This window comes from Neofelis nebulosa, chromosome 1 (genome assembly GCF_028018385.1).
Source record: "Neofelis nebulosa isolate mNeoNeb1 chromosome 1, mNeoNeb1.pri, whole genome shotgun sequence".
NCBI classification, from domain to species: Eukaryota; Metazoa; Chordata; class Mammalia; order Carnivora; family Felidae; genus Neofelis; species Neofelis nebulosa.
The window spans coordinates 226,557,800-226,573,372 of NC_080782.1; the positions used below are offsets into that span (position 1 = coordinate 226,557,800).

The 15,573-nt window shown below is 39.4% G+C and overlaps 1 protein-coding gene and 1 long non-coding RNA gene across 5 annotated transcripts in view; one reads left to right on the forward strand and one right to left on the reverse strand.

Moving 5' to 3' along the window:
• The window catches only part of LOC131486804 (uncharacterized), a 42,454-nt gene extending 38,744 nt beyond the window's left edge, over nucleotides 1-3,710 (forward strand). The window contains exon 3 of the long non-coding RNA XR_009249456.1: nucleotides 3,461-3,710. This is a non-coding gene — a long non-coding RNA (uncharacterized LOC131486804). The remainder of the gene's footprint in view (nucleotides 1-3,460) is intronic.
• Nucleotides 3,711-3,965: 255 nt separating this feature from the next.
• NHLRC3 (NHL repeat containing 3) lies at nucleotides 3,966-15,393 on the reverse strand. Of its 4 annotated transcripts, XM_058686721.1 has the most exons (8): nucleotides 15,018-15,387; nucleotides 14,770-14,798; nucleotides 14,413-14,565; nucleotides 13,968-14,115; nucleotides 11,688-11,888; nucleotides 9,577-9,668; nucleotides 6,844-6,956; nucleotides 3,966-6,260 (listed from the first exon to the last, which is right to left on the reverse strand). In XM_058686721.1, the coding sequence occupies exons 1-8, from the start codon at nucleotides 15,088-15,090 to the stop codon at nucleotides 6,005-6,007; spliced, it is 1,065 nt and encodes a 354-aa protein (XP_058542704.1). In that variant the 5' UTR covers nucleotides 15,091-15,387; the 3' UTR covers nucleotides 3,966-6,004. The 4 variants fall into 4 exon arrangements, with proteins under 4 accessions (XP_058542704.1, XP_058542696.1, XP_058542688.1 ...); XM_058686713.1 differs by having other exon boundaries at nucleotides 11,688-11,834; nucleotides 14,770-15,393; XM_058686705.1 differs by having other exon boundaries at nucleotides 14,770-15,391.
• Between the last annotated feature and the right edge of the window lie 180 nt (nucleotides 15,394-15,573).

Here is a 15,573-nt window from a genome sequence, read left to right on the forward strand (position 1 = left end):
AAATCAATTACCAACTAAAGTTTTTCTAACAATAACCATAAGAAAATATCTGTACCTTTCATTAGTCAATATATTGTACACATCAATGCCAAAAACCATTATAAAATTAAGCAATAATTCTTTACAACTATTTAAAAAAAATTTTTTTTAATGTTTATTTTTTAGGGGCGGGGGAGGGGCAGAGAGAGTGGGAGACACAGAATCTGAAGCAGGCTCCAGGCTCTGAGCTGTCAGCACAGAGCACGATGTGGGGTTCGAACCCATGAGCTGTGAGATCATGACCTGAGCCGAAGTCGGACGCTTAACCAACAGAGCCAACCAGGCACCCCAAAATTAAGCAATAATTCTTAATAAAATTCTGAGATTAAAAAACTAAGTATGAAAATTACCAACATTCAATAGCAAATATCATATTTGGTAAAGTACCAATATTTCCATTAAAATCAAAAATAAGACAAAGATACATCATATCACTACTATCATTTAACATTGTTTTGAACAATGTAGCTAATGCAATAAAATTTTAAAAAATCAAACAAGCAATAAAAATCTTGAAAGGCATATAGTTATCTTTATTTTCAGAGTGGTATACCTACAAAGTCTGAATATCTATAATAGCTAATTAAAATTAATAAGGGTTTATTAAGGTGAACAGATATGACATACATAAGAAAGAATTGATACCCTTTCTCTATACCACCCAAAACTAATTAGCAATGGGGAAAAAAATCCTACTCTAGTAGCTATAATTAATAAATGTGCAGGATAAATTTGACACAGGAACCTAAATGTGTCTCAAAAGAAATGCACAGAATCTAAATTAAAAAAAAAAAAAAAAAAAAAAAAACACCAAAAACATCTTATTAAAGGACATAAAATAAGACATAAGAGCAGACTATTTTCCTGGATATAGAATCTTAAAACCATAAAAAAAAAATATCAATCCAAATGAACATAGGTTAATTTAATACTGAATTTCTTAGGAATGCTTTTTATCTGCAAGAAAACACCCAACCAAACAAAACACTGGCTTAAGTTAACTAAAACATTTAATTATCTCACATAAAAATCTAGAGTAAGGAATTACCAGGCCGATACAGTGGTTCCCCAATGATAAAAACCCAGCCTTCTTTCTGCCTTCCCTTAAGAAGTCAGTTGTTGCTTTATAGTTCCAAGATGGCTGCCGCAACTCAAGGCATTACATTCAAGTTCGTCAGGGAAGGAGGGAGAAGGCGGTGGTGCTAAGCATACCTGTTTATTCTCTTAAACCCAAAAGCAAACGATTCTCCAGAAATCCCCCAGTAGACTTCCATTTATGTTGCACTGGCCAGAACATCATGCGACTACCCCTAGATGCTGGTTAGGCTGAGAAAGCAAGCACCTAGCTCTTCCAGTCTCCAAAGTGGTAGAAGGAAGACAATTGAGAATGGGTGTTTAGCCAACCAAGTGTTAGTATTTACCACAAAGTCTCATCAGAATCTCACTTTTTCACTCAAACTGTTCTGTTTCCCAATGTAGAATGTGTATTCCAGAAAAGGAGTCTACCTTGTTCACCACCATATTCCTAGATGACTAAAAAGTGGCCATTCCTAAATGACAGATGACTCAGTGTATTACAACGGTATCTTTAGTCTTCAATAGTGTGACTAAACACAGAATCATACCATAGGGAAGGTCATCTGGTCTTCTCATCTTCCCAGGGTAAGAATTTCTGCCCAAAGATGGCACGACTGCCGGTCTCTGGCTGACATACCTCCAATGAGTCTCTTAAGGAGTGGGGAGTGCTTACTGTGTGTCAGGGACTAGGTTTCATGTTCTACCCGCACAATCTCATTTCTATTCACAATGACCCTATGAGGAAAATACAAATATTTCCATTTCACAAAGGAGAAGAATGAGGCAGTGTCAGAACAACGCAGCAAGTTAAGTGGCAGAGCTTGGATCAGAACCCAGGTCAACTTAACTCCAGATTTCGGGTTCTGAATCACTGAACTTTACCACTTCCCATATGAACACAGTCTGTTCCACTGCTGAACAGCTCTTTGCTAGAATGTTCTTTCACTAAGCTGGACCAACGGGCCACACTTATTTCCATTTATTATCTTCATTCTGAAGGACAGCTCAGTAATCCTATGCTCTTGATCACCCTTTGAAGATCTCAGAATTATTTCCAAACACCATGTTATTATTTTGGTCAACTGCTTTTGGATTAGAGTCTATTTGTGGGATTCTTACATGTAGCATCCGAAGGGAAACTCCACACCACAAATCTGTTTACCAGGGTCACAGACTATTATAGGCGCTGAAAACAGGATCCCCCAAGATGGGCCACTTTGACATAAAGGCAGAATTAAATCATAACAATATCCTTTCATTGTTTACCACGGAAGAAACAGAAGTTTCAAAAAGCACTATTTTTCACTGCTTAAATTCCACTCAGTTCTTACATACAAAGGGAGTATCTATATGTCACTACATGTTCACAGGACTAACTTACTCTATAAACTCATGGATTCTATGGGTAAGTGTCTGCTGGAGAAATTACTGGGCCTCTTTGTAAATAATATTTGTAAAAGAGTCAGCAACTATGAAGCAAAATTGTTTAAAACAAAAAAATCTAGTAAGGAGAAAAGGAATAATTTTCTGCTAATATGAATGTATTTTCTATTACACTAAACTCCTCTTCAGGTTACAGTTTAAAATAAGTTATTCCCTTCTGGCTGTTAGTTTGGCTTTTATTGAAAGTGTTTTGGGGCACCTGGGTGGCTCGGTCGGTTGCGCGTCCGACCTCGGCTCAGGTCACGACCTCGCGGTTCGGGAGTTCGAGCCCCGCATCGGGCTCTGTGCTGACAGCTCAGAGCCCGGAGCCTGCTTCCGATTCTGTGTCTCCCTCTCTCTCTCTCTGCCCCTCCCCCACTCTCTCTCTTTCAAATATAAATAAACCTTAAAAATTAAAAAAATATTAAAAAAAAAGTGTTTTGGTTTTTTTTAAAACATGGAAATGTCTCAACAGTAAATATCCCAATAATCCGTGGAAAGGAGGTCACCTACAAGCTAATTTCCTCAAGATACACAAGCTAAAGAAAAAAAAGTATGGTTTACCTCAATTGTTAAAAAAGTCAAAGTATAAAGATGAAAATCCACTTCTGGTTTCAAGAAATGCTTGTAAGCAGGACTCTACCGCCCTCTCTTGTACCAAGAACGTAAGACACCACCAGTGCAAGGAAGGCACCTCCCAGGGTGAACTGAAAGGAAACTTCTGTCCAGTAGATGGCCAACTACGAGGGCGAGGGCAGAGGACACCTGCCTGAGAGCCTTCGCACATCTGCGCTTTCACGTTTTTGTTGAATGAATCTCTTTTTTTAAAGGTTTTTTTTCTTTGATTATTGCTGAAATTTTAAAGAGTAAAAGAAAGTCATACATTTAGGGTACTTTTTTTTTTTCTTCTTGATTCCAACAGACTTATTTTGGTGAATCAAAGGAGCAAAAATCTGGCAGTTTCCAGTTGCAGTGCGGGCTATCCAATGTACCCTGTTTTAAAATCCACCGTTCAAAATCAACAAATGCAGAATAAAAGTTGGGACTTGACTGCCTTTATTTAGCCTGACGACCGCAATGCTTGAAGCAGTCTTTTGACCTGGTAAGTGACCGAAGCACAAATTATATGGGTCTTCTTAGTTTACCCTCTTGATTTCACACAGGCTGCCTCTGCGGACAAATAATTCCATCATAGAGACCCGATGTTCTAATAGGGGTTAGGGAAGATACAGTCTTTGGTTTCCTAATTTAGAAAAGTAATCTCCCCCTCCGGGAGATCTAGCCTATACTTTACACGTGAATGAAGGATATTCTCTCAGTGCCAACTTGTGCTATCAGGATTGCTGAAATTCTTTAACAGAATAAGAAGTTCTAAAACTGCTTTTATAACAATAAAATCAAACATTCATTAGAGAGCCAGATAATACTGCCTTTTCTTTCCAAAAGTTTAATTCGTATTTTTTAGTCAAAATACAACACATTTTCTCAATCATTTAACCAACTGACCCAAAGGAAAAAAGTGAAATACTATGATTACAAGTATGCTAATAAACACTTTTAGCAAGATATATGGCAACAATACTTTCAACAAGTTTTATAAGAAACTGGCATAAAACAAAGTTAACTATAACATTTTTAAAATGACAAGATCAGTTTACCTAACCTGTATTCCTTCTAAGAGGTATTTGCACTTCTTGTCCTGGCTTAAAAACAAAACAAAACTCTCAAATCACTTCCTTCTATCCAAATAAATTTACTATATTTGCTAAGCTGCATAAAGTTCACGACGATAGGTTTTGAAAAAAGCACTCAACGCAAAATTAAGGCAAACTGGACAGTTGCTATCAGGTAAATTAAGCAGCTGGAAGGATCTCTGTTTAAGAATTTCTGCCTCGAATGCCCTGGGAGCTTAGATTTCAAAGGGCACATTTGTATCTGTCGTACATATGATCCTTGCAGCATTTCTGAAGGAGGAAGGAAATGATGCTCCCATTTTACTAAGGAGAAAAACTAAGAAGACTCACTGAAGATCATATAGCTTGGTCAGTGGCACAAACACACTTATCAAAGGCTTTGGAACACAGGACAGTTTCCTGTTGGTAGATTTAACTTTCTAACTGTGTCAAGATATGATCCGAGCATCAAAATAGTGTGAATTCCTTGAGGTCTGGAAAACAGACGGCAGCTACAATGCGTGATGGGGAAAGTCAGCTCAAGATTTCTCACATGCTACACGATTTACAGTGCAAGTCCGGGATAAGGAGGGAGGTGAATACAAGAAGAAGGGGACGAATGAGTTGACATCATCATACGGCGAGGTCTGAACAGAACCTAGAATAAACTAGAACCGAAAAGATGGTCTTTCATCTGGTATTCAGACCAAAGGGTAGAGAGACGTAGAAATAGAAAGCTAAGAAATTATTCACCTTAACAGATCCCCATATATACAATTCTAGAACTTCTTTGAGGTAGACAGATGTTAGGAATGAACTGAGTTCATGTTTTAAAAAAAGAAGATAAGGAAGGGAGGGAGGTCGGGAGGGAGGGAAGGAGGAAAAAAGGAATGAAGGGCCCTATTTTCAGTCGTACCTTTAATTAAAAAACATCCCAGTTAGTACTTGTAAAGATCCCTTTCAGTAAAGTGCTTAAATGCCTGCTGTTTTATTCCTACATTTAGAGGTTGAGACGAAGTATCTTACAGCTAAAGGACCCAGGCCAAGCTGGGCTTTTAAAAGAAAGCCTATCAGGGTTCTCAGCAAGTCTGTAACTTTTTACAGCTTGTCCATTTGGACCACCTTGTTTTCCCCTCTTTGGTTTCTCAAGTTGGGAGCTCGAATGGACTTTCCCTGCAAAATCTCCAGGATTCTCTCAGTCAGATGTGATGTTCCTACAAGACACGCTTGAGGCCTGCTGACACACTTGTATCAGTTTGCACACTTGTCTCCCACTGGACTAGATGCTATTGAACAGGCTCACACAGCTAAGTCCTGATTCTTCCTCTCTGAATCTTTAGGAGCTAGCATCCTGTGGGTACTCATTGATCAAGAGCCCATCTGACTTAATTGCTCAAAAGGTACATTTTATAGAAGGTGAGGTTTGTAGTCCTTCACATGAAGTTCAATATATCCTGCAAAACCCGTTTTTATTCCTTTCCCTCTTCCTCCCAGGGAGGATTAGTCTACCTGGGCAAATACCTACCTTATGGTCTTAGTCCCTCTTTCAGACCCCATTTTTTAGAATTACATTTCCTTCGTTAAAATAGCCTTATGCACTTACAAGTAAAACTAAGTCAGGAGAACAGCAACAAAACATACAGTTCTGAAGGATATAAGAACAAATTCTTCTCATCACTAGATCACGGGAAAATAAAGAAACAAATACTGGTGCCTGAACGTGATTTGTAAGGACATGACAATGAATTTGAGAATCTGAACTTCCACTTGAAACATCTCCGGGAAAAGAACCATTATGAATGTGTGAACGAAGGAAAATAGCCCTCCACTGGGACATATTTTTGCACTTGCTTTGCTCCGATTTCTGCTACATAGATTGCTCCAGTCTTCCCGCTGACATCTAAGAGATGAGGTAAAACCTGGTCTGCTAGTTGGATTGTGTTGATCACGGAACAGTTGCCAATGCTTCCCACTGGGGGTGCGGCCACCAGTAAGACCCTGCTGAGATTCAGCTGGGCTACGATCACGTACTTCCCGTCGGGAGTAAATCTAAGGACAGAGACATTTTACAGAATAAATGTATGCAAAATCAATATAAATGTTGACTTCTTCAACATTTTTCTCCCCTACAACGCTTAACAACAATAGGCACCTATACTTGCTGAAGGTTGCTTTCGAGGAGAATTTGTTTGTCTAATTCTGTTTATGAGGGAATAAAGATTTGTGAAGGTAGATGTAGCCAAGGAATAGCTTGAACAACAACAAAAAGTAATACGCAAGAACCACACAAAATGAAACTAATGGACAGGAGAGTCGGTGCTAGGCTGACACTACAGACTCCAGATTTCTATTTTCGTTCTACGTTTAAAAATTCACCACATGTACCCTGAGGGTGAAAGCTGTAGGAGGTCCAGCATATGTTATCTGACACCCCGATCCCACAGTGCACTGGGACTTTAACTGCCTTTCTTCCTCTGCTTGGGATCTGAAATATTCTCTGCAAACTTGTTTCTGTTCCTTTTCCACCTTCTGAAAATAATATTTTAACGTTTCAGCTAGCTCTTCAGAGAAGCAAACATAAATCAGATTTTAAAAAGCATTAAAAAAACAACAAAAAAAAGGAAAACGTTACCTGACTGAAGAAGGTCCCTCTTCTGTGAAACAATTAGTCCATGCTCCTAACCACTCCCCAGTGTCTTTATCAAATACTTGAATTCTTTTATTTCCTCGGTCAGCAATCCATACCTGAGAAAGCAAAAAAATGTTTTTTGGAAAAGATCCACAAATACTGAGAAAACAAAAAGGGAGAGGGGCGGGATGGATGTTCATTTCTACTAGTTTCCCATACAGCATCTCATGTGGTTCTCAGAGGGCCTCAAAGAAGGTAAGCCCTGTCTTCAGACAGGAAATTAAAGTTCAGAAAGTTTAAATCCCTTGTTTGAAGTGAGCTTCCAATACGTGGGAGAGCCACTTTAGGCCACCTGTCTCAACTCAAAGCCCATACACAGTACTCTGCCCGCTCTACCAAGCACCCGAATAACAAGAAAACCGGAGTCCTCCATCATGATGCGGAACATGAGCAACACTGAGGAGGGACAGAATTCATCCATTCCTCTCACAGGCATTCACCTTCCGGCTGAGTACTGCCACCCTGCCAGTTCCAGGGCTAGGTTAGAAGACAAAAAGAAAGAAACACAGCCTTGTTCCTCAGGAGCCCAGGCTAGGGTATTCATTCCTACTGCAGTATCACTAAACATCCACCTGCTATTTAGCAAGGCATGTCCAAAGTGCCAACCCACTGGAAGAGGAAGCTCAGAAGACTTCGGTAACCTTTAAGAATGACAGTAGGCTAACGACAGGTTTAATTCCGTTTTGCTATAGGCTGGTATGAGTTACTAAGGAAACTACTGTCATAAAACAGGAGAGTAGATTCACGTTAAATGGCATCTCATGTACTATATCTGATACATGCAACCTACAGCATACATACAGCGAAATCATTTTATGACATGCAGCTAGGATTAGAGAGGGGTAAGAATGGACTGGAAGTATGGGCCTGCCCCACTGACCTCTACCTTCTTCTCCTTTCAGGATCTTGGGTTTGTGGATTCAGGGACTGTTTCTTCAAGGTAACCCTAACTATGTATTTGTCAGTATGTCTGAGTTTCAGTAGCCACTAAATTCATCTACAATAAGACACAAATAAACTGTTTCACTTTAGAGAGGTTGTTGATCTCTATGTAAGGCAATTTCTCAAGACCTTTTCCTGATCCATGATTCTTTAGTAAGGATGGATTTCCTTAAAGATTTTGGGATTACTGTCTTAGATGAGTGACCAAGGAAGAAATATAGTTTAGGTCGTAAGACTGAATAATACTTTAGATTGTTAGCATTATCTTTCCTACTGAACAAAATCTGAGAAATCTTGTTTAAGAAACACCGGCAAGTTTACCTCTGGACCTAATGAACTTTTCACATAGGCTTGGATGATGACTGAGTCAATCACGTAAAACGTTCAGGACAGCATGACTGTGGTTAAAACACAAGTGTGCGGAAATGAACATTCTCATTTCTCATCATTCAGTAATGCCAGAGGATGTCCGTCAAATGTTCTCCAAGGCCTCTCAAAAGGGCACTTATCACTGTGGAGAATTTACCAGGGTCTAAGTCTTGCCTGCTCAGAAACTTGATCTTGTTCTTATCCCACAAAGGGAGAAGTTAGCCAGGCTCAGCAGGGTAATGTGTTTAAAACCAGAATTCCAACTTTCTAGCTCCCCATTTACAGACAAAATTCACATGTTCAGTTATCTTCCTATCTACACTGAGAACTACCCGAAGATTTTATGATTAAAACAGTCTCATTTTGTCTGCACAGGAAGCCAAATCACAATCAGAAGGTTGCTTGCTAAACACAGAGCCAGAAGTGGAAACGGATTAAATTTCTAACGGTATGAAGCCAAGATTGTCTGATGCATCCACTGTGTGTGTAGTAAGTCCTTTGGTCATTTCAGTTACATATAAGATGACCAGTATGTGCCAGACGCCGAGACAGAAAGCAAAAGAGACTCAGTACGTGCCCTCATACAGCCTACACTCTGTCAAGGGAGACAGTTAATTGATACGATAGTGTGACAGTTACTATAATGGGGGAAGTACAGGCCACTACAGGAAAACAGGAAAAACTAAGGTAACATTTTGGGTGGGGGTTTGGTTTTGGGAAAGTAACCCCAAAGAAGTGGTATGTATGCTTAACGGTGTGCAAAAGAGACGGGTGGGAAAAAAGAAATGGGTTGAAATGCGTCAGTTAAAGTTTTCTGTTCCCCACACTGGAGCTAGTGAGAACAGAGCTTGCCAAGGTGGCTCTTGTTTTCAAGCTTCCGAGGTTAACCTCTCCCTTCTCCCTTTTGGTCAACATATTCTAGAATGAATTTAATTCTAAAGTTAAAAATATATTCAAACACATCGTAGTTTTCTTAGTGGGAGGGTGACTCATTTCTTCTTCAGGTTACTTATTGTTCTATTCCTTTATTTGTTCCTTCTACCTTTAAGTGACATAGAAAATCTATTTTGTTCATTTTTAAATATTTGGGGAGCTCTCTCCAGTATGGGACCCAAACATTTGTAAGAGTACGTGGGTATACCCAGCCCCAAAGGAACTGCCCAGACATACCCAGATACACACAACCACAAACATTCATACATAATTTATACGTCCAGAAACACACATGTGCACCAAGATCCATATATATATATATATATATATATATATATATATATATAGGCCCATACACCAACACACACACACACACACACACACACACACACATAGATACAGTTCCAGATACAACGAGAGTGTATTTTTTACCCGACCAGCCGAATCAACTGTAACGCTGTGAGGTATGTTGAACTTGGCAGGCCCTGTCCCCCGTTCTCCATGCAGCCAAAGTATCATAAAATCTGGACAGTGGTAAACATAGTTAGTTGGTCAGAGCAACATATAGAATACCTGACACATTTGCATGTTATATTGTATGTCTTAAGTGGCAAACAAACTATTCAATTATACCTCCAATTGATTATGCTTTACTGGCTTTCTGTTGGTATACCACTTTGTTTAATTCTTATGCTTTACCAGAAAAAAAAATTCCTTCTCTGTGTCAAGCAATTAATCGACTTCTTTAATGACTATCTCCACTTGAATCTTTTATCACTCAAAACCACTGCTGTGATTGATGTCAACATCTCCCTCAAACTGATACCCCTTCCTAACTAATCAGTTATTTGGTACTACAATTCCTCTGAGCTTAAAAATTCACATTGTTTTTATATTCTGTCTCCTTTATTACCTCTACCCCTATTACCTCTACCCCTAAAGATATGCCCAAGCCCGAGTCACAGGTACTCCTGTATCTGTAAATGTGACTTTATTGGACACAGAGTCTTGGAGATGTAACGAAGTTAGGGATCTTGTGAAGAGATGATCCTAGATTTAGGGTGGACCCTAAATCCAATGACTAGTGTCCTTGTAAGAGAAAGGAGAGGGAGATTTGAGACACAGACACACACAGAAAAGAAAGCCATCTGAAGACAGAGGCAGAGACTGGAGATATGCTGCCCCAAGCCAAGGAATGTCTGGAGCCACGGGAAGCCGGAGAGGCAAAGAGGGATTCTCCTCTTGTGCCATTAGAGGGAGCATGGCCTGCCCATTAGGTTCAGACTTCTGGATTCCAAAACTACAAGAGAAAACATTTCCATTTAAGCCATTTAGTTTGTGGCAATTTTTTAAAAAAGATAGTTTTGAGAGAGAGAGAAAGAGAGAGTGCACGAGCGCAAGTGGGGGAGGGGTGGAGAAGAGGCGGACAGAGGATCCAAAGTGGGCTCTGTGCTGACAGCAGCAGCCCCAAAAGGCTCAAACTCATAAACCTCGAGATCGTGACCTGAGCCGAAGTCAGATGCTTAACCGACTGAGCGACCCAGGTGCCCCTGTGGCAATTTTTTTATCACAGCCATTCAATCTGTCTCCTGAGTTTGGTTGTTTCTTTCACAGAATTTTTTGAGTCTTGCTTTATCCCTACGTCACCTCCCTTTAACTATCACCAACCAAACTCAGTTACTGGGTGATAAGCTGACTACACAGCTTCCATGTAGGGGTTTATATCCTGTCCAAATGACAGCGCTTACTGCAAATATATCTCGGTACAGTGTCTATTGTAAACACTGCTTCTATAACATCGCTTTCCCACTAAAAAACCTCAGACATTTCAAAGGCAAAATTATGGCTTCAAAATTCTTTGATAAGCCTTCAACATCCCAAATCGTACTTTCTACTATTCAAAAATTACATCCTAAGCTCCTTTCCTGGAAAACTTGCTAATTACCACCTGTAGACCTTGTGTGATGGAGCTTGTGAACGTTCCTCCCATCTCCCTTCTCCTCCCACCAAAATCAGTGTAGTTCAAGAACTACTTCTTTTAGGAACCCTTGCCCTACTTCTCCAGTCAACAGAAGCTTCTCCTCCTAGTCCCATTTTACTTTACCAATACTGCAGAGTACCACTTAACGGTTTCATCTGAAATAGACCTGCACCTAGAATACTACTGAGGACACAACAACAGTAAAATACAAACACAAACTTTAGCTGATCAAACTGAAGGATACCTCAGCTCTGGGATGTCAGCTTCCCAATCTCCTTATTCTGAACTGGACAGGATAAGCACTTACTTCTTGAGCCCACTATAAATCCCCAAAGTGCTTCCAGTGTCGTTCAAAGCAAACGTCTACCTTTTGAGAATTAAGCAAGCCTATCATCAGCACCATTTATTACTGGCCATCCCACACATCTCACTTGAGCCCTTTACACACAGCTTCATATACAACATGCAACAGTTATGATATTTACCAAGTATCAAGCAAACTAAAGCAATGCAACTTATTGAATAACATTCTTACAATGCCATGCAAAGCTAAGCCAGGTACCTTGGGACAATTTGATCAATCTGTTATTCAATCCTCCGTCTCCATCCACGATGTAAATATCTCCTGTGTCGGCTACATACAATTCTGCGGGGTTATCAAACTGTAGGGGAGTCAAACCAGTGCCTTTCTTGCCTGGGGTACCCAACACTTGAACAAGATCACCAAAGGAATTGTATTTTTTAACAGTATGACCATAGGATCCTATAAAGATAAACACACACACTTCACAAATACAGCCACTGTCCAAACATTCACGTTTTTCAAGTAAGCAGAGAGCAAAAATTTACTAGAATTAAACAGTTAATTGAGCTTCTTCATTAGTTACAACCAAACTTATTATGAATTAAAATCTCAGGTACTTCTAAATTCAAGTAAATCAAACCAAAACAATTGGCTCCTTATACAGGAAGCTTGTGATGCTAAATTATAGGTAGATCATTTTCTTTTTTATCATAAATACAACCTTGAAGGAGCATTCCTTGCAAAAAGAAACCAAAAAGGAACTGGAAAAGGAACTTATATTTGAAAATCATTATTTCAATTACATGCGCTCAAATTTTAGTAGGTCAACAAAAAGTGCACTATAATACAGATTTTAAAACTACCCTTTCTCCTAGTGGAAACAAGTTCAAATTCAACCCATTAACATTTTTTTCCTAAGAAGGGAATAAATCTTCCCAAATTGTTAGTATCATATCCTTTCACTTACATCAAGACTTGAGTGGAAATTCCTTACGAGCAAAAATATAAAATATTAACAAATAGGAAAAAACCATAAAGTAGTTAAGAGAAATCAATTTGAAGGCATACCAAGACCAGACTGTTAAGCATTCAAAAGATAAATTGGATACACTGAGCTTACTGGAAATAAAGTGAATCAAACTTGCATTACAATTCTAACTTAAAAAGTATATTTATTATTATGCCTCATTTGAAAGCTTGAGTTAGTTTGTAGCAATAATAAGAGAATATAATATTATTACAGAATGCAACCTTCAAAGTTCCTAAAAAATTGGCAAAGGACACAGAATACCAGTGGAAAACATTCTTGTGTTTTTTTTTTTTTATAGGCTCATTTACAGCCATATTTTTATTAAAGGAACGTATTTCTTCAAAAAATGGGAAGGAATATAAAGTGTCTCCAGATTTGTGCATGAAAAAAACCAGCTATAATGGAAAGAATGAAGAGGTCATGTGTGTTCTTTTTATTGGTGGGAATCAATGAAGTATTTTATAAAAAAGGATCACATGAATGGAATAAATGAAAAACTAAAGGCTTTTAACAGTAAATTCTGAAAAAAAGAGGGAAAAGAGCCATATTTCATTACAGTATTACAATGAAATCAGATGCAGTCTAGATTTTTTTTTAACCAAAATCTTACAATCCAAACTACATTTTGAAATGAATGGATTATCAGCTGAAGCTCAGAAATCTCTTGGGTTCTGAGAACAAATGGTAATAGCACTTCTAACAAAAACTGAGAGTTCATTAATTCCAAAATGGCATCTGAACTAGCCAGAAGTGAAGAAACAGGATGTCCTTCAAGCCATGAATGTAACTGGGCCAAAGAATACTAGAAGCACTGTCTTTATGATCCCATTCATTCTTGAGATCCTGAAGTTATAATCACAGGTCATCTCTGGTACTATCTTGTCTTAAGCCACAATAATACGCAACAGTTATCTATGAAACCATTCACAGCTATAAATTCAACTGTGCTTGATTTACAACATACCCTACTAAAAATGTTTTTTGGAAGGAAAATTTCAGACATGCTGCAGTAGGTAGGATTTCAGAAACATTAACACCAGCAGTTTCTGCAAATCTTGCATTTTGGGCAACAAAGCAGTTCTGGTTTCTTAGCACAATCTCTTTTGAAAGAGAACTGGTAAAGGAAAATGAGACAGGGATTTTACTAACTCTCAGAGATTGTTAGTTCTGTGGCTTCACACGAGAGGTTTACATTTAACCTGGGAGGAGCAGCTGATGTTTTTAAAACTATAAAAAAGGACCCCTGAAAGGACAGTCTCACAACTGGTGCTACAAAGAGGAAAAGTCCCTTGACAAGTTAATGGAAGAATCACAACGGTAGCCTTCTTGTTAAATGTCTCGACTCTACGGACGTACAATATAAAGATTTTTAGAAAGAAGTGATTTCACAAGTCATTAAACAAATTACAATTAGACTTAGCAACTCTTGATTTTAAAGCATACAAGCAAGAACATGGGCAAAAATATGATTTCTAGCAAGACAATTTAATAGATATTACTACACATACCACTTCCTACATCCGTGATCCAGACAGACTGTTCATGTAGTGTACTGGCTGCAAATATACCATGAGGTGTGTCAACTGTATAATTCCAGGATCGTAGGAAATATCCATCCTCTGTGAACACTAATACCTTTGGGATGTTATCCCCTCTCTGAAGGTATATAAAAATAGCTGCTTAGATAAGATTATTTTTTAGAAAGTAATCTTTATATTGGTAGAGAAAAACAACAATTAAAGGTTAATTGAGAAATTAATAATGCTTAAAAACCATCTTCAAAACCTAACAGTATTAACTATTACATTCAAAACCAAAATATTTACTCAAAACCAATCCAAAAAAACCAAATTTCACGATTACCGTAAACATACATGGTTACTTAGTGCAGCAAATCAAGAAGCTGTTTCCTTTGTATTCATAATTTTTTTTTTTAATGCCAATTTTACTAACCTGGGCTACGTAAACCAATCCGCTGAGGGAGTCAATTGCAACACAAAATGTCGTTCCAGTAAAGTATTCTGGACGATTAGGCCATCCCACATCCAGCCGGTAAAGAATTTCCTCGGTTGTCCAGGAAACTTGAAAAGCAAATTTCCTTAAAACCTAAAAAACAAAACAAAACAAACAAACAAAAAAACCCCAGAAGATTTAAGATTCAGTTCACTCTCTAGGTTAAAAAAATAAATAAATAAATGTTTATTTTTAAGCATGCCTTGACACCTGACACAGAGGTGTTGAGGCTGCTGGACAGAAATGATGGGGGAATGGGTTTATACGTCGAAAGACCAAGGGGGCCACAATACAAACCTGTAAATTATCTGGAGACGTAGTGGGGTCTGGGGAAAGAAAGAACACAGGGAAACGGCGATGCATCATATACAAACTTTTAAACCCGAAGAGACAAAGCAGGACGTCAGCAGTTCGGCCCGGGTGGGGGTTTTGAGACCAGCCAGTGCGGGAGCCAAGGCCCGCCACCTCCACCCCACAACAGCGGCGTCGCCTCTCAACGGTGCCGTCCACACACCCGACAGACACGTCTTCACTGCTCAACTCACCGGTGAGCCACAAAAACGCGAATGCAAAACCAGTAATGCAACAAAGAAGCCAGAGCCTGCCAGGCCGACCCATAATCTCGCCATGACGAGACGGAAGGGTCCGCAGGCGGCTGGGGGCCACCGAACGCTCTCAGGTCCACGCCGTTCGTCGCCGCATAGGGCGTCGGCCCAACCTCGGGGCCGAAGCTCCTATCTCCAATTCCCTCTCCCTGGATGTGCGGGTTTTGAAAACCCAGAGGAGACGACAGATCGGGGTGAGAGAAAATCAGATCTCGGGTAGCGATTTCCTGGTGCGTTCGGGGTCCACGCCCCCAGGTCACGCGGCTCGGGCTGACCCACTGACCACCCTTTTCCGCCCCTTGGGGCGGTCCACACTGCGGACTTCGCCCGTCAGCCAAAAATAAGGGTATCCATAGATATGCCTTAACCACTCGACGTTCATTTTTTTTTAATTAAGATTGAAAAATCACAACCCAACACACGCAAACCCTCAAAATAGAAATGTGGCTCTCAAGAAATGATTTTCAAGCTCTGAGAAAGATTTCAGCTACCTCCG